This window comes from Macaca fascicularis, chromosome 13 (assembly GCF_037993035.2).
Source record: "Macaca fascicularis isolate 582-1 chromosome 13, T2T-MFA8v1.1".
NCBI classification, from domain to species: domain Eukaryota; kingdom Metazoa; phylum Chordata; class Mammalia; order Primates; family Cercopithecidae; genus Macaca; species Macaca fascicularis.
This window is the reverse complement of record NC_088387.1, coordinates 94979013-95006878: the sequence shown is the minus strand read 5'-3', so window position 1 is coordinate 95006878 and position 27866 is coordinate 94979013. Positions and strand designations below refer to the sequence as shown.

The 27866-nt window shown below is 50.9% G+C and overlaps 1 protein-coding gene across 2 annotated transcripts; it reads left to right on the top strand.

The window, feature by feature from the left end:
* The first annotated feature begins 39 nt into the window (after positions 1-39).
* CAD (carbamoyl-phosphate synthetase 2, aspartate transcarbamylase, and dihydroorotase) lies at positions 40-27866 on the top strand. 2 transcript variants are annotated; one of them, XM_015433888.3, is made up of 45 exons: positions 40-301; positions 545-684; positions 4192-4321; positions 5146-5288; positions 5471-5612; positions 5806-5977; positions 6500-6685; positions 6845-6957; positions 7265-7410; positions 7665-7796; positions 7932-8165; positions 8919-9140; positions 9345-9533; positions 9795-9919; positions 10102-10232; positions 15352-15464; positions 15864-16108; positions 16331-16577; positions 16906-17004; positions 17177-17401; positions 17491-17673; positions 17873-18091; positions 18358-18525; positions 19113-19295; positions 19404-19508; positions 20158-20397; positions 20616-20697; positions 21213-21379; positions 21555-21719; positions 21877-22008; positions 22252-22453; positions 22857-23047; positions 23146-23286; positions 23512-23613; positions 24328-24424; positions 24629-24679; positions 24982-25026; positions 25129-25298; positions 25393-25467; positions 25978-26190; positions 26382-26507; positions 26710-26865; positions 26962-27063; positions 27288-27382; positions 27496-27866. In XM_015433888.3, the coding sequence occupies exons 1-45, from the start codon at positions 220-222 to the stop codon at positions 27596-27598; spliced, it is 6729 nt and encodes a 2242-aa protein (XP_015289374.1). In that variant the 5' UTR covers positions 40-219; the 3' UTR covers positions 27599-27866. The 2 variants fall into 2 exon arrangements, with proteins under 2 accessions (XP_015289374.1, XP_005576371.2); XM_005576314.3 differs by lacking the exon at positions 24629-24679.

The following is a 27866-nucleotide window of genomic DNA, read 5'->3' as shown; positions in this document are numbered from 1 at the left end:
CGGCACCGCCCCTCACGCCGCTTGTGTCCGCGCCGCCGCAGTCTCTGCCGCCGCCAAGCGCGCCGGAGGCTCCTGGGCTGCCGCGCCCGGCTTCTCCCCAGCGCCGCGCGCCGTTAGCCACGTGGACCGACTCCGGCGCGCCGTCCTCACGTGGTTCCAGTGGAGTTTGCAGTCCTTCCCGCTTCTCCGTACTCGCCCCCGCCTCTGAGCTCCCTTCCCATGGCGGCCCTAGTGTTGGAAGACGGGTCGGTCCTGCGGGGCCAGCCCTTTGGGGCCGCCGTGTCGACTGCCGGGGAAGTGGGTAAGCAAGCCCGGTTAGGCTGCAGACCTTATCCCACGCTCTGATGCGCCTCTCCTCCCAACCTTCCCCGTCCAGACCCCGCCATTTTCCCGCCAGCACACCCCCTCCCCCGATTCGGTGCCCATGGGCCCCAGCGCCGTAAACCCCTCGCGACCAAGGCAGCCTCCACTGGGGTGTGCTCGTCGCGCGGGGAGTGTTCCGAAGGGTGCCCTGCCGGAGCCCAGCCCTGCCTCTTTCTTGCAGTGTTTCAAACCGGCATGGTCGGCTACCCTGAGGCCCTCACTGACCCCTCCTACAAGGCACAGATCTTAGTGCTCACGTATCCTCTGATCGGCAACTATGGCATCCCCCCAGATGAAATGGATGAGTTCGGTCTCTGCAAGGTAGCCACACCCAGTGCTTTCTCTACATTCCTTTCAAATCAGTAATTGTTAACTATTAGTGAAGTAGGAGATGTTGACACCCCGCTGGGCATCGTGCAGAAAACATACCCACTGAAGTAATAAGTCAAGGACTGAGACTACTACTAATTGTAGTTAGGCAGGGGTTGTTAAGTACCTTGGGAGGCACAGAGTGTTGGAGGCCTCAGAGGGAAAAGCTATCGTCTTTGTTAAGGGCATCAAGGCTCTAGGCATAGTTGAAAGCATTCTGTATGTAGTGAAGGCGTGGATCAAGGAATGTAAAAGAGGTGTAAGGGAAACAGCCTTGTCCAATTTGTTAGGAATGCAGAAGTCATGAGAAAAAAGCCTGCAGATAAGTTAGATACAGTAGGCATGGAGGGACTTGAAGCCAAAGCAGAGTCAGCTTAATTTGGTAAAGGATCCATTGAAGGTTTTTTTTAGCAGCAGAGTCAGACGGGAGCAGTGCTTTTTAGGACTACATAAATCAGTGGAAAGAGACTGGAAATTAGGGTCACATTCTTCGCAGTGACATTAAGTGCCAGTTTACCTACAAAACCAGTGATATTATCATTTTCTAGACCTACTGACATGGCCTTGCCTGATTTTCTGCTTTTCAGTTGTGTTCTTACCTCTAGGTGAGAAAACTGAGTTTCTTCCTACATTGAGATTTCCCCTATTCCTTCACCTCTGAAATTTGGAAACTAAGTTGCCCTCTGACAGTTCAAGCATTAAAAAAACCCAACATATAGTAATTAAGGTAATAGAGGAAGTCAATCTGGCCTAGAGTAGTAGTTCTCAAAATTTGTTTGGCCTCGTTGCAGGTGTCTAAGCCTTTAATTCTTAATTTGCCTTCCCAGCCACCCTGACACTGGGGAAAGAGAGCTCCGGATAGAGGACATACATATTATTATTCCTGGAAAGGAATGTATAGGTTCATCACAAACCTATAAATACAATGCATTCTAGTTGATAGTGCAGTGTCTTGTGAATTTGGTTAACCTATGTCAGTCATCACCTTTGTCAACTCTAGGCACACTGACAAAATTTGAGTTTATAAAACTACAAAATTGAGGCCCTATTAGTACCAGGATGGGAAAGGCCTCTTGGAGCCACTCACAGATATAAATGGATTACTCCACCTGGCCAGGGAGGGTTCTGCCAAACTATCCTTCAGATCCCTGGACAGTCTCAGAATGCAGGTTCCTTAAACTCTTCATCACCCAGCTGAATGCAGTTTAAATATGCTGATCCCTCCCACTTAAACTTTCTGTTTCTGTGTAGCTATTAAACGCTTATCTATTGAGTTTATTGAGTAACATGTTTTTGTTTTTTTGGGTGGGGGGGCGGACAAGGTCTCACTTTGTCACCCAGGCTGGAGTGCAGCGGCATAATCATGGCTCACTGCAGCCTCTGTCGCCTGAGCTCAAGCAGTCCTCCCACCTCAACCTCCCAAGTAGCTGGGACTACAGGCACCTGGCACCATGCCTGCCTACTTTTTTTGTATTTTTTGTAGAGACAGGGTTTTGTCACATTGCCCAGGCTGGTATATTATCTTTTTTTATTTAATTTTTTAAATTTGTATTTTTTTTTGAGATAGAGTTTTGCTCTTATTGCCCAGATTGGAGTGCAATGGCGCAATCTCGGCTCACTGCAACCTCCGCCTCCCGGGTTCAAGCTATTCTCCTGCCTCAACCTCCCGAGTAGCTGGGATTACAGGCGTGGGACACCACGCCCAGCTAATTTTGTATTTTTATTAGAGACAGGGTTTCTCCACGTTGATCAGGCTGGTCTTGAACTCCCGACCTCAGGTGATCCGCCCACCTTGGCCTCCCAAAGTGCTGGGATTACAGGCGTGAGCCACCATGGCCCGCCTTTTTTTTTTTTTTTTTTGAGACGGAGTCTCGCTCTGTCACCCAGGCTGGAGTGCAGTGGCCGGATCTCAGCTCACTGCAAGCTCCGCCTCCCGGGTTCACGCCATTCTCCTGGCTCAGCCTCCCAAGTAGCTGGGACTACAGGCGCCTGCCACCTCACCCGGCTAAGTTTTTGTATTTTTAGTAGAGACGGGGTTTCACTGTGTTAGCCAGGATGGTCTCGATCTCCTGACCTCGTGATCTGCCCGTCTCGGCCTCCCAAAGTGCTGGGATTACAGGCTTGAGCCACCGCGCCCGGCCTGCCCCGCCTTTTTTAAAAGTAATCCCAAATGAAGTTTGGGGGGCATGCTTAGTATTGTGCCCTGAACCTTTGTTTTTCATTTGGTATTGTATTTTGTACCTCCCTATCTTATTCAGTTTTTAATCACACTATATAATGAATATTTATATGGGTGTTACCTTGTTTTCTGGCTCCCTACATCAGAAATAAACATGAAGACAGGAACCTCATCTTTTTTTGTTCATTGCTCTTTTCTCAGCATCTTCTGCAATGCCTGCACCTCAATAAATGTCTGACTGACACCATGTGCCTTGCTCTTGAGTTCTGTTTCGTGACAAAGACATATACATATTCATAATACCATGTAAATAGCAAGAGAGGAAATAAAATATTAAGAGAGCTCTAAGATGGAGGCATAAGCTGTATTGGGTGAGTGGGAGGGGCTTCACAGAGAAGGGATTTGTGATTTCAGTTTTAGATAAAGGAAGAAAGAGGTGGGGCGTGTAGCTCATGACTTGTAATCCCAGCACTTTGGGAGGCTGAGGTGGGAGGATCACTTGAGCCCAGGAATTTGAGAGCAACCTGGCACCATGGTGAGATCCTGTCACTACAAAAAAATTCAAAAAATTGGCCAGGTGCGATGATCCACACCTGTTTTCCCAGCTACTCGGGAGTCTGAGGTGGGAGAATCACTTGAGCCCAGGAGATTGAGGCTGCAGTGAACTGTGTGTTTGCACCACTGCACTCTGCACTCCAGCCTGGGTAACAGCAAGACCCTGTCTCAAAGAGGAAAAAAGGAATGGCTAGGTGTGGTGGCTCACTCCTGTAATCCCAGCACTTTGGGAGGCGGAGGCGGGCAGATCACAAGATCAGGAGATCTGAGACCGTCCTGGCTGACATGGTGAAACCCTCGTCTCTATTAAAAATACAAAAAATTAGCCGGGCATGGTGGCGGGCGCCTGTTGTCCCACCTACTCGGGAGGCTGAAACAGGAGAATTGCTTGAATCTGGGCGGCAGAGGTTGCAGTGAACTGAGATCTCACCACTGCACTCCAGCCTGGGCGACAAGTGAGACTCCATCTCAAAAAAAATAAATAAATAAATAGAAAGGAAAGTGTCATTTTCAGTGACCAACTGGGTACCCTGGGCCTGTGGGTTGTGTTTCATATAGAAGAGAGCATTTTTGGTAAATGGAAATATCTATGCAAAAGCACCAAAAGCTTGGTATATTGAAGGCCATTCAGTGTGGCTGAATATAGGGTCTGTGGCCACACAATGGGGAAAATGCTGTAAAAAAATAACTTGGCCTGAGGCTTCTCACAATCTTTCCATCTACAGTGGTTTGAATCCTCGGGCATCCACGTAGCAGGACTGGTGGTGGGAGAGTGCTGTCCTACTCCCAGCCACTGGAGTGCCACGTGCACCCTGCATGAGTGGCTGCAGCAGCATGGCATCCCTGGTTTGCAAGGTATGGTGGCAAGCATGGGCATATCTGGACAGAGCACAGCATGCCTGGATGGAAAGAATCAAGTTTCTGTAGTCTGCTGGGACCTGACTAAGACTATGATAGTTGGAAGATTTAGATTGGAGTTGGGCTGGGGGAAAGAATTGAACTGTCACTCAGAAGGAAAATTTCCAACACAGAAAGGAACTCCCAGCTTCCATAATCATCAGGTCAGGGCTAATCTTATTTCATCACCACCACTGGATTATTTTGAAGCAAATCTCAGACATCATATCATTTCATCTACAAATAGTTCAACATCTATGCAAAAGGAATCTTTAAAAAAAATGACTATAATAACATCATACACTAAAAAAATTAATAATTCCCCAATACAAGTGTCCAGACAATGTTTAAAATTTCCGCTAATTTTTTTTTTTCTGTTTATTTGAATCTTGCTGTAAACAGGATTCGTGCGTTGCATTTGGTTGATAAGTCTCTTAATCTGTGGACCTTGTAAGCTATTTGAAAACAAGTCTTTTTCCTGTATCTAGTATCCCATAGTCTGCACTTGGTTACATTCCTGTAGTGTTACTTGGCGTATTCTTTTTTTCCCTTGATTTTATTTTCTATAAATGGATATATTTAGAGTTGTCCAATTCCGATGTGATATTTTCGGCAGGAATGCTTCATGGTAGTATACTTCTGTCACAATAGCCCAGGATTTTGATGCACATAGAACAGCTGTGTGTGACTAGGGCTCTGGAATGGAAGTGCTTCTGGAAGTCTGACCTCACAGATGACTGAGTTGGGGGAGTGTGATCCCTAAGACTGTGCTATTTTGACAGGAGTAGACACTCGGGAGCTGACCAAGAAGTTGCGGGAACAAGGGTCTCTGCTGGGGAAGCTGGTCCAGAATGGAACAGAACCTTCATCCCTGCCATTCTTGGACCCCAATGCCCGCCCCCTGGTACCAGAGGTCTCCATTAAGGTACAGAGGTAGAGTGGGAGAGTGTTGCAAGCTCTAGCACAGTAGTTATATTCTGCCCACAACTGGGGGGTAAACACAGGAGAGAATCAAAGGAGGCTTTGAAGGTAAGAGTTGGTGCAGGCATATCTTACACCCACTGAGCACAGCTGCTAACTGTTGCCCTTTATTCCTTTATTTCTCAGACTCCACGGGTATTCAATACAGGGGGTGCCCCTCGGATCCTTGCTTTGGACTGTGGCCTCAAGTATAATCAGATCCGATGCCTCTGCCGGCGTGGGGCTGAGGTCACTGTGGTACCCTGGGACCATGCACTAGACAGCCAAGGTGAGTAGCTGGGGCCTGTTCAGGGCCTCAGACAAACAGCTTGGGTGGAAGATCTATCCCTTGGTCCAATGAGTATGAGTTGCAGTGAAGAAGGTAGACATTGGGACTTACACTCTCATGGGTTGAGGGGCCACAGGTGTGCCTCCTGTAACTGAAATACTGATTTTGATGTCATCTTTTCTGCCCACTCCAGAGTATGAGGGTCTCTTCTTAAGTAATGGGCCTGGTGACCCTGCCTCCTATCCCAGTGTCGTATCCACGCTGAGCTGTGTTTTATCTGAGCCTAATCCTCGACCTGTCTTTGGGATCTGCCTGGGACACCAACTATTGGCCTTAGCCATTGGGGCCAAGACTTACAAGATGAGGTGGGACTTGTGGGGAGCAGAAGGGGCCCATACTTGTGGTATGAGGGGTGGGGTGTCTCAGGAATGAGAAGAGAGTTGGCATTTATTCTTGTTGAAATAGGAGCGGGAGGTTGCAGGTGAGGTGGCTCATGCCTGTAATCCCAGCACTTTGGGAGGCCAAGGTGGGCGGATCACCTGAGGTCAGGAGTTCAAGACCAGCCTAGCCAACATGGTGAAACCCTGTCTCTACTGAAAATACAAAAATTGGCCGGGCATGGTGGCATGCACCTGTAATTCCAGCTACTCTGGAGGCTGAGGCAGGAGAATTGCTTGAACCTGGGAGGTGGAGGTTGCGGTGTGCCGAGATTGTGCCATTGCCCTCCGGCCTGGGCAACAGAGGGAGACTCCGTCTCAAAAAAACAAAAAAAAAAACAGAAACAGGAGCGGGGCTACTGAGAACAGGAGATCAGTGAGAGCTGGGATAGGTTCAGTAGTGAAGAGAGGGTGAGTGAGGCCTGTGACTCAGCATGCTTCTACCTCCAGATATGGGAACCGAGGCCATAACCAGCCCTGCTTGTTGGTGGGCTCTGGGCGCTGCTTTCTGACATCCCAGAACCATGGGTTTGCTGTGGAGACAGACTCACTGCCAGCAGACTGGGCTCCTCTCTTCACCAACGCCAATGATGGTTCCAATGAAGGCATTGTACACAACAGCTTGCCCTTCTTCAGGTGAGCCTAGTTGACTAGTTCTTTGCAACTTTGAAGCCCTGTGGCGCTTGATGATGGAAAAGTAAAGCACGGCAGTCCTCCTTCCCACTACCCACCTCCGAGGTTGCCAGTGTCATGCCAGGGACCATGATGGCTTTCATGATGCAATCTCTTTAACAGTGTCCAGTTTCACCCAGAGCACCAAGCTGGCCCTTCAGATATGGAACTGCTTTTCGATATCTTTCTGGAAACTGTGAAAGAGGCCACAGCTGGGAATCCTGGGGGCCAGACAGGTAAGATCCTGAGTAGAACTGGGTTGTGGACCTAAGAACAGGGTTGGCTCCAGGATGGGCATAAGGTGGACATACCCTGGGCAACTCCTAGATGTCTGGGAGGTTAAGGGGATTGGGGGTGGGTGGCAGCCAACCCAAGATACCGTTTAAGCTTCTGTTGAAAGGAACTCCAGGGTCCTGGATTCTGGTCCTCCCTCTGCTACTCATTAGATGCGTAATTTGCTCTGGACTCTTCTGAACGTGAGGGAGCTAATCCAGTTGACCTCTTGGGTCCAGCTCAGCTCTATGACCTTCTTTGCTTCCACAGTTAGAGAGCGACTGACTGAGCGCCTCTGCCCCCCTGGGATTCCCACTCCCAGCTCTGGGCTTCCACCACCACGAAAGGTTCTCATCCTGGGCTCAGGGGGCCTCTCCATTGGCCAAGCTGGAGAGTTTGACTACTCGGGCTCTCAGGTGAGGCATCCCCCTCCCCACCCTTCTGGGTGTGTGAGCCTCAAGAATGGAAACAGTCTTAAGGAGAAGGGCTGAGGTTGTAGGGAGGAAATGAATCAGATTTGGGGAATGTACAGAGAGATGTGGTAAGAAATAGAAGTCAATTATTAGGGGCCAAGAGTACAGGGAGGGAAAGAAGAGGAGAATGCTGCCCTAAGGCTGTTTGCATTCTTGCTTCTTCAGCAGAGGCTGAGATGCCATTCTTGTCCTTTTAGGCAATTAAGGCCCTGAAGGAGGAAAACATCCAGACATTGCTGATCAACCCCAATATTGCCACAGTGCAGACCTCCCAGGGGCTGGCCGACAAGGTCTATTTTCTTCCTATAACACCTCACTATGTAACCCAGGTATGACTGGGGCAAGGCTGGAATGAAAAGAGGACTGGGCAGGGGGCCCAGTGGTCACGCTGCATTATTAAACTTCTTTGATTGCCTCTCTACCCACAAGGTTCTGATGCCTGTAACTCCCCTCTCTGTCCTCAGGTGATACGTAATGAACGCCCTGATGGTGTGTTACTGACTTTTGGGGGCCAGACTGCTCTGAACTGTGGTGTAGAGCTGACCAAGGCCGGGGTGCTGGCTCGGTATGGGGTCCGGGTCCTGGGCACACCAGTAGAGACCATTGAGCTGACTGAGGATCGACGGGCCTTTGCTGCCAGAATGGCAGAGATCGGAGAGCATGTGGCCCCCAGCGAGGCAGCAAATTCTCTTGAACAGGTTGGAGGGGTGTTTGGGTAAAGGAAGAATGGTGGTGTTTTCTTTGGTAGTGTTATTTACTTTTTTTTTGAGACAGAGTTTCACTCTTGTTGCCCAGGCTGGAGTACAGTGGTGCGATCTCGGCTCACTGCAACCTCTGCCTCCCAGATTCAAGCGACTCTTCTGCCTCAGCCTCCTGAGTAGCTGGGATTACAGGCATGCGCCACTGTGCCTGGCTAATTTTGTATTTTTAGTAGAGATGGGGTTTCTCCATGTTGGTCAGGCTGGTCTCGAACTCCGGACCTCAGGTGATCCACCCTCCTCGGCCTCCCAAAGTGCTGGGATTATAGGCGTGAGCCACTGTGCCTGGCTGTGTTATTTTCTTTTTTTTTTTTTTTTTTGAGACGGAGTCTCGCTATGTCGCCCAGGGTGGAGTGCAGTGGCCGGATCTCAGCTCACTGCAAGCTCCGCCTCCCGGGTTTTTACGCCATTCTCCTGCCTCAGCCTCCCGAGTAGCCGGGATTACAGGCGCCCACCACCTCTCCCGGCTAGTTTTTTGTATTTTTTAATAGAGACGGGGTTTCACCGTGTTAGCCAGGATGGTCTCGAACTCCTGACCTCGTGATCTGCCCGTCTCGGCCTCCCAAAGTGCTGGGATTACAGGCTTGAGCCACCGCGCCCGGCCTATTTTCTTCATATCGTTTTTTCTGTGGGTCAGGCACACCTTGGGCAGCGGGGAATAACCTGTTTGTTCATCTCTTCCACTCCTTGCAGGCCCAGGCAGCTGCTGAACGGCTGGGGTACCCTGTGCTGGTGCGTTCAGCCTTTGCCCTGGGTGGCCTGGGCTCTGGCTTTGCCTCTAACAGGGAGGAGCTCTCTGGTCTCGTGGCCTCAGCTTTTGCCCATACCAGCCAAGTGCTAGTAGACAAGTCTCTGAAGGGATGGAAGGAGATTGAGTACGAGGTGGTGAGAGATGCCTATGGAAACTGTGTCACGGTGAGTAAATGGGGGAAGGGTGGGAGTCATGTCAGGCAGGATGAGCTTTTGGAAGAGCAGAGGCCTGGGCTAAGGTCTTTGAGAGTTCTATGTCCCTCAGACCCAGGTTAGGTGCAGCCCCAGAGGTAACAGGACCCTGGAGTGCAGCCTTCTGCCTCTCCTGACTCTGCTTGGCAGTGACCTCCATGGCACCCTCCTTCACAGGTGTGTAACATGGAGAACTTGGACCCATTGGGCATCCACACCGGTGAGTCCATAGTGGTGGCCCCTAGCCAGACACTGAATGACAGGGAGTACCAGCTCCTCAGGCAGACGGCTATCAAGGTGACCCAGCACCTGGGAATTGTTGGGGAGTGCAATGTGCAGTATGCCTTGAACCCTGAGTCTGAGCAGGTAAGCTTTAGGCTCTGGAGCTGATAGTGTGGTTGTTACCCCCTCTGCTTGCATAATTTTTGGCACTTGAAGTTGAGGTCTTTTGGCCTTACAGTCCCTGGAGTAGAAGCTGGAATCTCCTTTACTGGGGTTGGGCCTTAGGGAGGGTGCTTTTGCTAGCCATCCCTCTGGAGAGGGCTTATTTTCTCTCCTTTCTGAGACCTCTGCTAGACAGGGGCTTCTAGGCCGGTGACTTTTTTTCTTTATTCTCCTTCTTTGCAGTATTACATCATTGAAGTGAATGCCAGGCTCTCTCGCAGCTCTGCCCTGGCCAGTAAGGCCACAGGTTATCCACTGGCTTATGTGGCAGCCAAGCTAGCATTGGGCATCCCTTTGCCTGAGCTCAGGTACGAGGATGAGGGAGAAATCACAGTGGGGAAGTGGGTCGGGGGCTGAAGAAAATATTGATGGCACAGGAAAGATGAAAAGGACATTGGCCTATATTTGTGGGAATGGAGAGAGCTATCTGGAAGCTCACCCTTTACACTTCCTTCACTGTCCTTCTGGCATCCCACCTGCTGGACCCCAGGAACTCTGTGACAGGGGGCACAGCAGCCTTTGAACCCAGCCTGGATTATTGTGTGGTGAAGATTCCTCGATGGGACCTTAGCAAGTTCCTGCGAGTCAGCACAAAGATCGGGAGCTGCATGAAGAGCGTTGGTGAGACTCATTCCCCGGGCACCCCCATGGGGCCCCCCATGACCAGTAATCTCAAATGTCCGAGTTCCCTGGCGTGGTCTTTTAGCCCCTATAGGAGCAGGTGCTTGAGACATTTCAAACAAAGATTATAGCCCTCGTCAGGAGTTGGGGAGGCATCTGGAAATCTGTGTTGGAATACAGAATCTCTGGGATAGGTGCAAGCCACCAGACTACCTCATTTCATTTTTACAGTATCTCCTCCTCTGGCACTTTCTGCTTTGGCCACTAAATGACATTTTTTTTATTATGATGTTTACATCAGAGCAGGGCATTATAGACCTTTTTGGTAACAAGGAAATTTATTAGTGAATGATGAATGGCTGTAACAGTACCCAGCAGTGGCAGAGCATGTTGGAATTGAGTTAGTATGTTTCTTTGTGGTATCCCTTTAGTTGCCTAAGACCATACTCTAACACATTTCAACCAAAACAAAAATATACATGTATAGGCCGGGCGCGGTGGCTCAAGCCTGTAATCCCAGCACTTTGGGAGGCTGAGACGGGCGGATCACGAGGTCAGGAGATCGAGACCATCCTGGCTAACACGGTGAAACCCCATCTCTACTAAAAAATACAAAAAACTAGCCGGGCGAGGTGGCGGGCGCCTGTGGTCCCAGCTACTCGGGAGGCTGAGGCAGGAGAATGGCGTAAACCCGGGAGGCAGAGCTTGCAGTGAGCTGAGATCTGGCCACTGCACTCCAGCCTGGGCGACAGAGCCAGACTCAGTCTAAAAAAAAAAATATATATATATATATATATATATGTATATATATATACATGTACCAGACAGAGTGCCACCAGCCTGATAGATAAGAGCATTTTGTGGTGCTCCAGCTTTCCATTTAGAGCAGTAGTGGCCTTTAAACAAGTCTAAGCTCAGATATTATTTCAGAATTTTTAGAAATTCTGCAAGACTGCCAATTTGTTCCTTCTGGAGATGAATCTCTGTTACATGAAAATTAGAATAAACATGGGAATGAAGCCATAATTAAATTGTGGCAAAAAGAAGTGGATTGAAAATAGGCCAATGAAAGATTGGTTCCTAGATGAGATATTTAATTGTTTTGTATCTATTCAAGTATTCTTGGAATGTGGTCTTTGATAACTTTTTGTAACTTTTATTATACAAGTAAGTAAGAAACATGAATCATGGAAAACAAGAAAAGATAGTTTAACCAAAGAACAATAGTCACCTGTAATCTTGCCTTACAGAGATTGATTAATTCGGCCATGTGTCTATGACTGCATACATTTCTAAGCATATGTGTATGCATGTGTTAGGTTTCTCTTTTTTAACAAATTTCAAAATAAAAGGTCTTATAACCACAGTTACAAAGAAATCGAACAAAATAAGTCACAATCTGCTTTCTTAACACTGCTGTTAGCATCGTAGTGTTCTTAAAACTTTTTTAAAGAAACGTAAATGTTAGAATTGTAAATAGAAAAATACAGTTGGTAAGAAATACTTAAGCCCCTAGAGTAAATGGTCAGAGGAGATGAACAAAACTTTACAGAAGAAGAAATCAATAAGCAAACCTGGAGAAAAGACAGTTCCTGTCATTAGTAAAAAGAAATTTAGTTAAATGAGATACTGTTTATGCCCACTTCTTAGAAGGTTGATTAAACTTTGTATGATAAAGCACAGACTTCTGTAAAGTTATTTGTACTTATCAAAGGCTGTAAAATTTGTGTTACCTATTGCCTCTACATTTCTAGAAATGTATCCTACGGAGATTATCCAAAACAGAAAACATCATACCCAGTCCAGGCACGGTGGCTATAATTAATCCCAGCACTTTGGAAAGCTCAGGTGGGAGGATCACTTGAGCCCACGAGTTCAAGGTTGCAGTGAGCCATAACTGTACCACTGCACTCCAGCCTGGGCAACAGGGTCTTTTTTGTTTGTTTTTGTTTTTGTTTGAAACGGAGTTTCGCTCTTGTTGCCCAGGCTGGAGTGCAATGGTGTGATCTCAGCTCACCACAACCTCTGCCTCCCGGGTTCAAGCGATTCTCCTGTCTCAGCCTCCCGAGTCACTGGGATTACAAGCATGTGCCACTATGCATGGCTAATTTTGTATTTTTAATAGAGACAGGGTTTCTCCCTGTTGGTCAGGCTGGTCTTGAATGCCCATGCTCAGGTTGATCTGCCTACCTCGGCCTCCCAAAGTGCTGGGATTATAGGCATGAGCCACTGTGCCTGGCCGAGACCCTGTCTCTTTTATCTTTTTTTTTTTTTTTTTTGAGACGAAATCTTGCTCTGTCACCCAGGCTGGAGTGCAGTGGCACGATCTCGGCTCACTGCAAGCTCCGCCTCCTGGGTTCACGCCATTCTCCTGCCTCAGCGTCCTGAGTAGCTGGGACTACAGGCGTCCATCACCATGCCTGGCTAATTTTTTGTATTTTTAGTAGAGACAGGATTTCACCATGTTAGCCAGGATGGTCTCGATCTCCTGACCTCATAATCCGCCCGCCTCGGCCTCCCAAAGTGCTGGAATTACAGGCGTGAGCCACTGTGCCTGGCTTTTTTTTTTTTTTCCTTTTATTAGACGGAGTCTTCCTCTGTCGCCAGGCAGGAGTGCAATGGCGCGATCTCGGCTCACTGCAACCTCCGCCTCCTGGGTTAAAATGATTCTCCTGCCTCAGCCTCCTGAGTAGCTAGGACTACAGGAACGCACCACCATGCCCAGCTAATTTTTGTATTTTTAGTAGAGATGGGGTTTCACCACATTGATGGTTTTGATCTCTTGATCTCGTGATCTGCCTGCCTTGGCCTCTCAAAGTGCTGGGATTACAGGCATGTGCCACCATGCCCAGCCAACCCTGTCTGTTTAAAAAATAAAGAATACATCACGGCCTAACTTATAATTATGAAAACTTTTTTTTTAAATACAGAGTTTTATTCTGTCAGGGTGGAGTGCACTGGTGTGATTGTAGCTCACTGCTGCTTGCATCTCCTAGGCTTAAGTAATCTCCCACCCCATCCTCATGAGGAGTGAGACTACAGGTGTATACCACCACACCCTGCTAATTTTTTTTTTTTTTTTTAATTATTTTTTGTAGAGAGGGAGGTCTCACTATATTGTGCAAGCTGGTCTCAATCTGCCTCAAGTGATCCTTCTGCCTCAGCCTCCCAAAGTGTTGGATTACAGGTGTGAGCCACCAGGACTGCCTAATTGTAAACACTTAAAAGCTAAATGAGCCAAGTGCAGTGCCTCACGCCTGTAATCCCAGCACTTTGGGAGGCTGAGGTGGGCATATCCTGAAGTCAGGAGTTTGAGACCAGCCTGGCCAATATGGTGAAACCCCATCTCTAAAAAATATACAAAACTTAGCCAGGCATGGTGGCACACACCTGTAGTCCCAGCTACTCAGGAGGCTGAGGCAGGAGAATCGCTTGAACCTGGGAGGCAGAGGTTGCAGTGAGCTGAGATTGCACCACAGACTCCAGCCTGGGTGACACAGTGAGACTACGTCTCAGGAAAAAAAAAAAATGCTAAATGTCCTTCAGTTAGCAGTTAAATTATGGCAAATCATATAAGAATTAAGTTGGTGTTGGCCGGGCACAGTGGTGCACACCTATAATCCCAGCACTTTGGGAGGCCAAGATGGGTGGATCACCTGAGGTTGGGAGTTCGAGACCAGCCTGGCCAACATGGTGAAACCCTGTCTGTACTAAAAATACAAAAATTAGCCGGGCATGGTGGTGGATGCCTGTAATCCCAGTTATTTGGGAGGTTGAGGCAGGAGAATCACTTGAACCCAGGAGGCGTTACACTGAGCTGAGATCACCATTGCACTCCAGCCTGGGTGACAAGAGCGAAACTCCATCTCATAAAAGAATTAAGTCGGTGTTTATAAGGCCATGTGGCAATGTGGGAAAATGTATGATGAAAAAACACAGGATGGAAATTATATGTATGCTGTGATCATATGTAAAACATACCTATGAAGGGCCCGGCACGGTGGCTCACGCCTATAATCCCAGCATTTTGGGAGGCCGAAGCGGGTGGGTCACGAGGTCAGGAGTTCGAGACCAGTTTGTCCAACATGGTGAAATCCCGTCTCTACTAAAAATACAAAAATTAGCCGGGCGTGGTGACATGCACCTGTAATCCCAGCTACTCAGGAGGCTGAGGCAGGAGAATCGCTTGAACCCGGGAGGCAGAGGTTGCAGTGAGTTGAGACTGCGCCATTGCATTCCAGCCTGTGCAACAAGAGTGAAACTCCATCTTGCAAAAAAAAAAAAAAAAACCTACGAAGAAAAGTCCAGAAAGAGAAACTCTAAAATGATGGTTGTAAATGTGATTTACTTTGCGTGGATGAGTAGTAGGACTCATCTTCCTATTATCTACACTTTTTTAAAAAGTTTTAAAGAATTCCAGATGGTGTTATCATTATGTGAATAAATCAAGCCCAATAACTGGACAGCCATCAGTGGTTTGGGCCACTGTGATAAACTTCCAGTATCCAGTATATGGGGTATATTCCAGTATCCCCATGCCCGTTTTAGGCATATTGATTCTATATTCATTAATAAGCATAAAACCTGAGCTTATCCATGAAAATGGCAGGGAAAAGAGCTATAAGTTAAGATTTCTTTTTTTGTTTGTTTTATTTTGTTTTGTTTTGTTTTGTTTGAGAGGGAGTCTCACTTTGTTCCCCAGGCTGGAGTGCAGTGGTGCAATCTCTGTTCACTGCAAACTCTGCCTCCTAGGTTCACACCATTCTCTTGCCGCAGCCTCCCGAGTAGCTGGGACTACAGGTGCCCGCCACCATGCCCGGCTAATTTCTTTGTGTTTTTAGTAGATATGGGGTTTCACCATGTTAGCCAGGATGGTCTCAACCTCCTGACCTTGTGATCCGCCTGCCTTGGCCTCCCAAAGTGCTGGGATTACAGGCGGGAGCCACCGCGCCCGACCATTAAGATTTCTTAATCGTGAAACACCATGAATCCCACCATCATGTGATTTGCCTTGGGAATCTCCCAGAGTCTTGACTATAAACCATAGGCATTATGGGCAGTGCCCTCCTTCCACCCTTTCCACCTCCACACCTTCAGTCCTTCCATTCTGTTCTTCCAGGTGAAGTCATGGGCATTGGGCGTTCATTTGAGGAGGCCTTCCAGAAGGCCCTGCGCATGGTGGATGAGAACTGTGTGGGCTTTGATCACACAGTGAAACCAGTCAGCGATGTGGTAAGTTGCTCCCCTCCCCTGGTAACACCCCTAAAATAGACCCTGCTTCTCATTGCCCCCAGACCATGAGCTTGTTACCAGTAACACTAGCAGCAGTTATCATTGGACATTTGCTTTGTTTTCACTTTGCTGAGAATTTTGAGATGTCTCATTATCACGCAAGGATGTATTATTAGATTTGTTTTTACAGATGAGGAAACTGAGACTTAGGTTCTAGAAATTACTCAAAGCCACATAGCCAGTGAGAGGTAGACCCAGGATTGGTATCCAGGTTTTTGCAATTATACAGCCTATGCTCTGGTGTACAGTTTCCCCTTCCTGAGACAATGGCAGCTACGCATGCTCAGGCTTTTAGATGGGCTGGCGGTAGCTTCCCTCTGTCTACCCCGTTTCTATCAGGAGTTGGAGACTCCAACAGATAAGCGGATTTTTGTGGTGGCAGCTGCTCTGTGGTCTGGTTATTCGGTGGACCGCCTGTATGAGCTCACACGCATCGACCGCTGGTTCCTGCACCGAATGAAGCGTATCATCACACATGCCCAGCTGCTAGAACAACACCGTGGACAGCCTTTGCCCCCAGACCTGCTGCAACAGGCCAAGTGTCTTGGCTTCTCAGACAAGCAGATTGCCCTTGCAGTTCTGAGGTCAGAGGTGGCAATGAGAGCTTCCGGCTGAGAAATGTGGGGCAGAACCTTTGTATCAGTGAGGGACCCTTGGGAAGGAGGAAGGAGAGTGTGGGGAGCTTTAGAGGCTTCTGACCTTGGTTCCAAGGACATTTTCTCTCATCCCTGCCCTGGGGTCTCAACCGTCTATCAGTCTGTACCCTACTCCCTGGGCCTGTGTTTCAGACCCTTCTTCTATTTTAGCACAGAGCTGGCTGTTCGCAAGCTGCGTCAGGAACTGGGGATCTGTCCGGCAGTGAAACAGATTGACACAGTTGCAGCTGAATGGCCAGCCCAGACAAATTACCTGTACCTAACATACTGGGGCACCACCCACGACCTCACCTTTCGAACACCTCATGTCTTAGTCCTTGGCTCTGGCGTCTACCGTATTGGCTCCAGTGTTGAATTTGACTGGTGTGCTGTAGGCTGCATCCAGCAGCTCCGAAAGGTCAGAGAGTTCATTTTCATTCCAGTTTCTTTGCTGTTTTGTTTATCTCTAGCAATTGCTTGGCACTGATCCTGGCATTTCCTATTAATTGCCATCACTTACTTTGGTCATAGAGCTTTGGGGCGGGGGTCCTTTTAGGCCATCTCTCATGCCCCACATGGTGCATGAATCTCTTCCCCAACACTTTGTACCTCCTTCCCTCCCAAGGCAGGGGTCCTGTACAGCTCTTTCAGAGGAAGCTGTGCTGGCACTCTCTGAAGTAGGGGCTTTGGCTTAGTTTCTCCATGATTTTCCTGACTGCTAAGTACCCTTCCCCTCCCTCTTGCAGATGGGGTATAAGACCATCATGGTGAACTATAACCCAGAGACAGTCAGCACCGACTATGACATGTGTGATCGACTCTACTTTGATGAGATCTCTTTTGAGGTGAGGGGGAATGGGGGCTTCCTGGTAGCTTGGGTGGCCAGGGTCGAGTCGAACAGCTGGCTGACCTAAGATTCTTTTAAACTTGGTGGGGGCTGAGGGAAGCAGTGAGCAGGAAGGCTCAGATTCCTGCCCTCTTTTGCTGCCACCGCTTGTTTCTTCCCCTGCACTGTAGGTGGTGATGGACATCTATGAGCTCGAGAACCCTGAAGGTGTGATCCTATCCATGGGTGGACAGCTGCCCAACAACATGGCCATGGCGTTGCATCGGCAGCAGTGCCGGGTGCTGGGTACCTCCCCTGAAGCCATCGACTCAGCTGAGAACCGTTTCAAGTTTTCCCGGCTCCTTGACACCATTGGTATCAGCCAGCCTCAGTGGAGGGAGCTCAGTGACCTCGAGGTGGGCTGGGACCTGGTGGGATACCTGGAGGCTGGATGATTCTTGGGGGTGAGTGTGAACAACCCAGCTAAGCTCCCTGCCTCCTGTAGTCTGCTCGCCAGTTCTGCCAGACCGTGGGGTACCCCTGTGTGGTGCGCCCCTCCTATGTGCTGAGTGGTGCTGCTATGAATGTGGCCTACACGGATGGGGACCTGGAGCGCTTTCTGAGCAGCGCAGCAGCCGTCTCCAAAGAGCATCCTGTGGTCATCTCCAAGTTCATCCAGGAGGCTAAGGTGGGAGGCTGCAGACAGCGAAGTCTCTCAGGGCATGCTGCCAGCCCTGGAGGAGACTTCCTTCTCTGGTCCAGCAGAATCATAGGCACCAGGGCTGGGAACAGTGGGCTCTGTGGGGCTTGGTAAAGGAAGAGACAATCCTAGAGTAAGTGGGAGAAGAAAGTGGCCGTACATCACACTGTCTGTGTCCCCCCACCAGGAGATTGACGTGGATGCTGTGGCCTCTGATGGTGTGGTGGCAGCCATCGCCATCTCTGAGCATGTGGAGAATGCAGGTGTGCATTCAGGTGATGCCACGCTGGTGACCCCCCCACAAGATATCACTGCCAAAACCCTGGAGCGGATCAAAGCCATTGTGCATGCTGTGGGCCAGGAGCTACAGGTCACAGGACCCTTCAATCTGCAGCTCATTGCCAAGGTAATAAGGCTAAAGGAAAGAATTAAAGGGCCACAGTGCCATGAAACCCTGTACTGTCTCCTACCTTCATCTAAGTAGGCAGGGAAGCTTGAGGGAAGGGGCTATAGCTGGAGCTAATGGTGTTGGGGCTTATGACAGTTAGTCACCCTGAACCCTGCTCAGTCTGATTCCCCCAGAGACTGGTGACTGAGAGGAAGAGTCTAGGCCTATAGATAGTGTCAGCAAGGCCATCCTGCAGAAGGCCTGACCAGTCTTCTCTGCCCCAGGATGACCAGCTGAAAGTTATTGAATGCAACGTACGGGTCTCTCGCTCATTCCCCTTCGTTTCCAAGACACTGGGCGTGGACCTAGTAGCGTTGGCCACGCGGGTCATCATGGGGGAAGAAGTGGAACCTGTGGGGCTAATGACTGGTTCTGGAGTCGTGGGAGTAAAGGTAAGGAATATTGAAACCCTTGGGGTTAGCAGAAGAATAGCGGGAGAGAGGTCACTCACCACACAGAGCTGTCAATCAGCATGTAAACCAGGCACCGACTGCAAGGCGTTGCCGGATCATGGGGGTAATGAGGTGGTCATTGTCCCTTAGGAGCTTACTTTATGGTAATAGGAGGGAAGAGAAGTTGCATCCCCAAAAAAACTTTGGTATAGAACAGGCTGTGATAAAACTACATATTCGACCTATAAACAGAATGCTGCAGGAGTTCAGAGACAGGAGGTGCTGCTTCCAAAACGGGTGATCTGGGAAGACTTGAGAGAAGGGGTGCTATTTGAATTGAGTTTTGAAGGATGGTTAAGGTTTTTTATTTGCAGAGCTTGTAAGGTTTTTTATTTGCAAGGGCACATCCTAAGCAGAACCTGAGGGACAACCCCAAGTATGTTTGGAAAGCAGTAGGGCACACAGAGAGGGCAAGCTGACCCTGCCATTCAGATGAGCTCAAGAACAGGGGACCGTGTCCGTCTCTGCTGGTGAGGGAGGAGGTCCCCTCACACCTTGGCCCTCTCTCTTCCCTCCTGCTCCTTTAGGTGCCTCAGTTCTCCTTCTCCCGCTTGGCGGGTGCTGACGTGGTGTTGGGTGTGGAAATGACCAGTACTGGCGAGGTAGCCGGCTTTGGGGAGAGCCGCTGCGAGGCATACCTCAAGGCCATGCTAAGCACTGGCTTTAAGATCCCCAAGAAGAATATCCTGCTGACCATTGGCAGCTATAAGGTACCAGAATCCATGTGGACTTCCTGAGGGCCGTGGCTCCCCGAGCCAGGGCTGACTTTGAAATGGAAGACAGGAAGAAAACAATTTCATCCTTCTGTTTGGTTTCAGAACAAAAGTGAGCTACTCCCAACTGTGCGACTACTGGAGAGCCTGGGCTACAGCCTCTATGCCAGTCTCGGCACAGCTGACTTCTACACTGAGCATGGAGTCAAGGTACAGGAACTCTGGCAACGTACCCCACTGTTGCCCTTCCCCAAGGGGGTGAAAATACTGCACCAAAGAATTATCTGGGCTGAGCATGGTGGCATATGCCTGTAGTCCCAGATACTCAGGAGGTTAAGGCAGGAGACTTTCTTGAGCCCAGGAGGTAGAGGCTGCAGTGAGCTGTGAGTGTGCAGTGAATGCACCATTGCACTCCAGCCTGGGAAACAGTGAGATGCTGTCTCAAAAAAAAAAAAAAAAAAAAAAAAAGGATTATCTCCTATTCCCCTGCTTTTATTATTACCATTATACTAATAAGCTATATTCCATGTAGAAAGCAGAATACACAGGAAGCAAAGAGAAAAGTCTCTTATAGTCTCTCTACCACTATTCTGATATTTTTCCTTCCAGAATTTTCTGTGTACATATGTGTGAGCTCATATTGCACCTAGTCCTTGGTAACCTATTTACTTAGTGTAGATATCTTTCCCGTTAAGAAATATACTTTGCCAATATCAAATAGTGGCAGCCCTCGGTCCCCACCCTATGGATCCTCAGTCTCCTCATCATGGGCTCCTCGGCCAGCTCCTCTCCCTGAAGGTTAGCTTTCCTGACCCCTGCCAGGCTCAGCTTGGCCTTGACCTTGACTCCTGGTTGGCAGGTAACAGCTGTGGACTGGCACTTTGAGGAGGCTGTGGATGGTGAGTGCCCACCACAGCGGAGCATCCTGGAGCAGCTAGCTGAGAAAAACTTTGAGCTGGTGATTAACCTGTCCATGCGTGGAGCTGGGGGCCGGCGTCTGTCTTCCTTTGTCACCAAGGGCTACCGCACCCGGCGCTTGGCCGCTGACTTCTCTGTGCCCCTAATCATCGATATCAAGTGCACCAAACTCTTCGTGGAGGTAACTTAGACCCACGTGCTGGGAGGGAGAGACTGCCGGTGTTGACGGAGGAGTGAGTATGGAACAGTCATGCTAGTAATAAAGCTTCGTGGCTACAGAGGGAGAGACGGTGGGTATAGAGAGTACAGAGCCTGGTTTATGGGAAAACCTACGTCTCTCCCTACAACTCCCAGAATCACCCTTCCCTTAAATCAAAGCTGACTGCTTTCCACTTGCAGGCCCTAGGCCAGATCGGGCCAGCCCCTCCTTTGAAGGTGCATGTTGACTGTATGACCTCCCAAAAGCTTGTGCGACTGCCGGGTAAGTCTTTGGGGAGAACTTGGCTTTTGGACACTGGCAGCCGCTGGCATAGAGGCCCTCAGTGTGGTGAAGGATGGCTAGGGGGTCCACACTCTGTCCTGGACTGCACAGACTGTGAAGACCCCAAAATCTTTCTGTCTTTCATTCCTTGATCCACAGTGGCCTGTCTGAGGATCCCTTTTTGTTTGTTTGTTTGTTTGTTTGTTTGTTTGAGAGGGAGTGGTGTGCGATATCAGCTCACTGCAACTTCTGCCCCCCAGGTTCAAGCGATTCTCCTGCCTCAGCCTCCCAAGTAGATTACAGGCGTGTGCTACCATGCCAGGCTAATTTTTGTATTTTTGGTAGAGACGGGGTTTCACCATGTTGGTCAGGTTGGTCTCGAACTCCTGACCTCAGGTGATCCACCTGCCACGGCTTCCCAAAGTGCTAGGATTATAGGCGTGAGCCACCGTGTCCAGCTTATCCTTCCTATTTCTGAATCTTCCTGTAATCTTGCTGCTTCCATTTTATCCTAGGATTGATTGATGTCCATGTGCACCTGAGGGAACCAGGTGGGACACATAAGGAGGACTTTGCCTCAGGCACAGCTGCTGCCCTGGCTGGGGGTATCACCATGGTGTGTGCTATGCCTAATACCCGGCCCCCCATCATTGACGCCCCTGCTCTGGCCCTGGCCCAGAAGGTGAGCCACTGCACCTCTCTTCCTGGTATTGGAGACCCACATGCCCCCACCAGCCACCCTTGCTTCCCTGAGCCCTTTTCATTCTGCCCCTCCCCATGGGCCCAGGCCACTGGTGCCAGACTAGCCTGTGTGGGCATGGGTGCCAGTGAGCCTTACCTCTGTGTATCCTCTCCAGCTGGCAGAGGCTAGTGCCCGCTGCGACTTTGCCTTATTCCTTGGGGCCTCGTCTGAAAATGCAGGAATGTTGGGCACCGTGGCCGGGTCTGCCGCTGGGCTGAAGCTTTACCTCAATGAGACCTTCTCTGAGCTGCGGCTGGACAGCGTGGTCCAGTGGATGGAGGTAGGGAGTGTGCATGTGGCAGGAGGCCACCACCCAGTGTCTCCTGGCTTGTGGGCCCCTAGCAGTGAGGATTCAGGGTATCTCCTGGAGGTTCTGGGCTCTGATGAGCACAGTAAAAAGTTCTGCACACTTCCTCATCAGTTCTTTCTGCTCCCAGCATTTCGAGACATGGCCCTCTCACCTCCCCATTGTGGCTCACGCAGAGCAGCAAACTCTGGCTGCTGTCCTCATGGTGGCTCAGCTCACTCAGCGCTCAGTGCACATATGTCACGTGGCACGGAAGGAGGAGGTAAGAGTATACCAGAGTTCCTGCTGTCTCTGTTGCTTTCCTAGTAACACCAAAGGTCAGGGTAGTCCTTGGGGGCAGGAGACAGCTGGAGGAGAGTCTCGAGCCAGTGGGAGGAGGGTCTCGAGCCAGCGCCCTTGCAGGTCTACATCATCATTTTTTAAGCAGGGATGTTGGCCAATGGGACTTTGTGTAGGGCAGGGCATATGGATGGTGCCTCTTCTGAATCTTCCCATTGTTCCTCAGATCCTGCTAATTAAAGCTGCAAAGGCACGGGGCTTGCCGGTGACCTGCGAGGTGGCTCCCCACCACCTGTTCCTAAGCCATGATGACCTGGAGCGCCTGGGGCCTGGGAAGGGGGAGGTCCGGCCTGAGCTTGGCTCCCGCCAGGATGTGGAAGCCCTGTGGGAGAACATGGCTGTCATTGACTGCTTTGCCTCAGACCATGGTGAGAGAATCCAGCATGTACCTCCTCTGCCCAGTGGGGCTTGTGGAACAGCCCTAGCAAGAAAATGGGAACCAGGCCAGGCCTCAGGACTCTACAAGGACAGGGTCTTGATCTGTATGAGACCCTAGCCTCTAGGGTGCCTGGTCTGTGATAGGTGCCTGATAAATACTTGTTGAAATAATCAATGAGCCAGTGAGTAAAACTGCAAAGAATACATGGGTAAAAGTGGGGGTTCCAGAAGATGGCAGCAGTCCTATTGCCCTCATTTCCAGTTCCCAGAAAAAATGAGCATCGGGAGTGGTAGTGAGTGTAAGGAGGTTGTTGAAGTGCAGTCCTGGGGTGTGGGTGACTTCCCAGACGTGGAGGTGATTGGTCCTGAGGGTAATGGCTTTCTTTCTCCCAGCTCCCCATACCTTGGAGGAGAAGTGTGGGTCCAGGCCCCCACCTGGGTTCCCAGGGTTAGAGACCATGCTGCCACTACTGCTGACAGCTGTAAGCGAGGGCCGGCTCAGCCTGGACGACCTACTGCAGCGATTGCACCACAATCCTCGGCGCATCTTTCACCTGCCGCCACAGGAGGACACCTATGTGGAGGTGTGGGGATGAGGCCCAGAGCAGGAGGGGAGCTCTCCAGCCCTAGGATCTGTTCTCTGGGGAGCCTTTCCCTAGCATAACCCATGTCCTCTGGGCAGGTGGATCTGGAGCATGAGTGGACAATCCCCAGCCACATGCCCTTCTCCAAGGCCCACTGGACACCTTTCGAAGGGCAGAAGGTGAAGGGCACCATCCGCCGTGTGGTCCTACGAGGGGAGGTTGCCTATATCGACGGGCAGGTATGCAAGTAGCCCCTGCCTGATCTCAGTAGTGCCCTCTTCCACAGCACATTCATCTCTTCCCTACCCAGCACATCTACACTGTCCCACTATGTGCACCACTGCCCTGGACCAGGGGTTGGGGGCACAGCTCCCTCAAGGCGCTTTTTGTCCTTGCTGACATCTACCCCTTTAGGACCTGAGTTCTCTCTGCTCCCTCCTGAGTGCCCTGCCTTCTGCCTGCAGGTTCTGGTGCCCCCGGGCTATGGACAGGATGTACGGAAGTGGCCACAGGGGGCTGTTCCTCAGCTCCCACCCTCAGCCCCTACCACCAGTGAGATGACCACGGTATCCACACTTCTGGGCTAGGGGGCTGGGAGGTGTTAGTCCCAGGGCAGGATAAACAACTTGAACATTTTTGTTGGTGGTTCAGGAACAGTTGGGGTTTTCTTGAGGGACTGAATTTGAAGTGGGGTTGGGTCAATTACTTTTTTTTTTTTTCTTTTTGAGACAGAGTCTTGCTCTGTCTCCCAGGCTGGAGTGCAGTGGCACGATCTCAGCTTGCTGCAACCTCCGCCTCTTGGGTTCAGGTGATTCTCCTGCCTCAGCCTCCTGAGTAGCTGGGACTATAGGTGTGTGCCACCACACCCGGCTAATTTTTTGTATTTTTAGTAGAGATGGGGTTTCACCGTTTTAGCCAGGATGGTCCGATCTCTTAACCCGGCTGGGCCAATTACTTTTTAAAAACGCTGGGCCTGGCCAGATGCAGTGGCTCATGCCTCTAATCTCAGCACTTTGGGAGGCCAAGGCAGCGGATCACCTGAGGTCAGGAGTTTAAGACCAGCCTAGCCAACATGGTGAAATCCCATCTCTACTAAAAATACAAAATTTAGCCAGGCGTGGTGGTGCACGTCTGTAATCCCAGCTACTTGGGAGGCTGAGGTAGGAGAATTGTTTGAACCCAGAAGGTCACGCCACTGCACTCCAGCCTGAGCGACAGAGCGAGACTCCATCTCAAAAGAAAAAGAAAAAAAAAACTCTGGGCCATTGTTATCCCTCCAGACACCTGAAAGGCCCCGCCGTGGCATCCCAGGGCTTCCTGATGGCCGCTTCCATCTGCCGCCCCGAATCCATCGAGCCTCCGACCCAGGTTTGCCAGGTAAGAGTGGACTTCCGGTGACTCAGAGGCTGTGTAGGGACAGGATCCACTTCTTCCCAGCGCCTCACCTTTCTCTACTTACACGTCCTCCTCTCCATCCCTTTATCCTTGTCTGATCTGCTGTGCTGTCCTTTGCCTAAACAAGTCTCCCAGTGTGAGTAGGCATCTCACAACTTCTCACATGCCCTTTTTTGTTGTGGGCAGCTGTGTTCCTCCGCCCAGGAGCTGGGATCCCACGGGGCAGCAGAGCGTGGGGTAAATCCAGGTTGTTGGTTGGTGTGAGTCTGGCCGTTCCTCTTGCCTAGGATGCCTTTGCCAACTGGGAGAGCCCCGGGAGGGCACCACTGCTCCCATACAACACAGCCCCATGGAAGCCACCTGTCTGTCCCCAGAGCTGCTGCAGTCCCCTGCCCTCCCCTAACCTGCTATATTACCGTGTTGTGAATTGGTTTAACACATACACTGTGATTCAGAGTTCCTGGGAATATGGGATTTCTTTCCAAACCTCAGCCATAAATATATATAAATATATATCTGTCCCCTTGTCCTGTTTGCAGCTGAGGAGCCGAAGGAGAAGTCCTCTCGGAAGGTGGCTGAGCCAGGTGAGACTCCACCCTGACACACACTCACCTCGGGGACCTCTGATCCAGCCTTGGTAGGAGGAACCCTCTGACCAGCCTCTTCTGCCCCATCCCTCACTGCAGAGCTGATGGGAACCCCTGATGGCACCTGCTACCCTCCACCACCAGTACCTAGACAGGCATCTCCCCAGAACCTGGGGACCCCTGGCCTGCTGCACCCCCAGACCTCACCCCTGCTGCACTCATTAGTGGGCCAACATATCCTGTCCGTCCAGCAGTTCACCAAGGATCAGGTGCCTGGGGCAGGGAGGATGGGACCACCCAGAGCTTTGAGGATTTGGAAAACTGGGGCTAGGACCTTTCTAGCTAACTTGGGCTCTTTCTTAGATGTCTCACCTGTTCAATGTGGCACACACACTGCGTATGATGGTGCAGAAGGAGCGGAGCCTCGACATCCTGAAGGTCAGGATCAGGGCCGGGGCTAGGGTCCAAGCCATTGCCTGCCCTTGGGCAGCATCAGGGCAGGGCTGCACAGTGGTCAGAGTGGGTCTTATCCCTGCCATCCTGTTCCCTTATGTTAGTCCATCCCTCTGCTGCTGTAGATCTTCCCCCGACGTTTTCCCTCCCCAAAGCAGGATTTAGCTGGCTTGGGAGGCCCTGAGCATGAGACCATCACCCCACTAGTAGGGTCTTCTGGTCTGGGCTGCTGCAATCACAGGAGAGAGCTAGGGTATGTCCTCCTTCCCCGGCTCATTCAAACACTTAATGATGTGGTTTTCTGGAGGCAGAGCCTTTAGCTCAGAGTGACACCAGTGTTGGAAACGTCAAGGCTCTGACAGGTCACAGGGAAGGTTTAGGTGCAGAAGGGTCCTCACAGCGTCCCTCAAATATCACTTGGGGTGGTGGTGCCCACCTGTGGTTCCCCCAGGGTGGACACACATATGTGCACCTTCCACCTTGCTCTCTCCCCAGGGGAAGGTCATGGCCTCCATGTTCTATGAAGTGAGCACACGGACCAGCAGCTCCTTTGCAGCAGCCATGGCCCGGCTGGGAGGTGCTGTGCTCAGCTTCTCGGAAGCCACATCGTCTGTCCAGAAGGGCGAATCCCTGGCTGACTCCGTGCAGACCATGAGCTGCTATGCTGATGTCGTCGTGCTCCGGCACCCCCAGCCTGGAGCAGTGGAGGTGAGGCCAGCCTGGGTACTGAGATGGGGTTAAGAAGGCTGGACCCAGGGACTTGAGAACCCTTCTACCCACATTTTCTGTGACTGCAAGTCTCAGGTTGGGCCAGATGAGTGAGGGGACCCCGGAAGAGTGGGACTGACAGTTGGGGGGCCTCTGAGCTGCAAAAGACAGGATTTTCCCCTTTTTTCCAGCTGGCCGCCAAGCACTGCCGGAGGCCAGTGATCAATGCTGGGGATGGGGTCGGAGAGCACCCCACCCAGGCCCTGCTGGACATCTTCACCATCCGTGAGGAGCTGGGAACTGTCAATGGCATGACGGTGAGGGTGGTGGCAGGGGTTGGGGCCCTGCCAGGGGACGATCTAGAGAGGGAGGCAGGAAGTGGTTACCCTGGTCCAGGACAGCTGCATCAAGGAGGCCTTCATTCTGCTCCAGGGACTTTTAAAAGCTTGGAAATGATGTAGCGGGGGGCGGGGGGGAACCCAGTCTGGGATCCCTGTGGTGACTGGGTTCCTCCCCTAGATCACAATGGTGGGTGACCTGAAGCACGGACGCACAGTACATTCCCTGGCCTGCCTGCTCACCCAGTATCGTGTCAGCCTGCGCTACGTGGCACCTCCCAGCCTGCGCATGCCACCCACTGTGCGGGCCTTTGTGGCCTCCCGTGGCACCAAGCAGGTGAGACCCTCACAGCCCAGCCTGGAGGCCATGGAGACGTGGGTTGGGCAGTCGGAGCCCAGTGCTGCATCTACCATGGCTCTCCTCACCCTCCAGGAGGAATTCGAGAGCATTGAGGAGGCACTGCCTGACACTGATGTGCTTTACATGACTCGAATCCAGAAGGAACGATTTGGCTCTACCCAGGAGTATGAAGCTGTGAGTGCTGGGCTTGAGGAAGAAGCCAGGGCTGCTGCCATAGGGCATCAGATATGAGGACAGAAAGGCTGGGCTGAGGGCTGGGTCAGAGCTATTAAACCTCATGTCCGTTAGTTGCCATAGCTGCATGTGGGTGTGGAGAGGGCCACAGTGGAGTCCAGACTTGTGTCCTCTGTAGCCACTCCTACCCCAAGGCACTAACGGGGACCCCATCTGCCTTGCAGTGCTTTGGCCAGTTCATCCTCACTCCCCACATCATGACCCGGGCCAAGAAGAAGATGGTGGTGATGCACCCGATGCCCCGTGTCAACGAGATAAGGTGGTGCAGCATCAGAGTTGGAGACTGCCTCGGGTCTGGTGGAGGGGAGGAGACTTAGTCCTGGACAAGCCATCCATGGCCTGCACGATAACTTCCTTTTTTTTTTTTTGCAGCGTGGAAGTGGACTCGGACCCCCGCGCAGCCTACTTCCGCCAGGCTGAGAATGGCATGTACATCCGCATGGCTCTGTTAGCCACCGTGCTGGGCCGTTTCTAGGGCCTGGCTTCCTCAGCCTCTTCTCTTTAGGCCCAGCTGCTGGGCAAGGAATTCCAGTGCCCCCTACGGGGGCAGCACACTTAGATATTCTTGGACATCCAGATAGCTCACATGTGCTGACCACACTTCAGGCTCTGGATTGGAGCTCTCTGGCATGGGGGTGGAGCCTCAGATGCTGGGGCCCAGTCTGCCCTATCTTCATTCCTGCACCTTAAACCTGTACAGTCATTTTTCTACTGAGTTAATAAACAGCTGAGCTGCCCCTTGA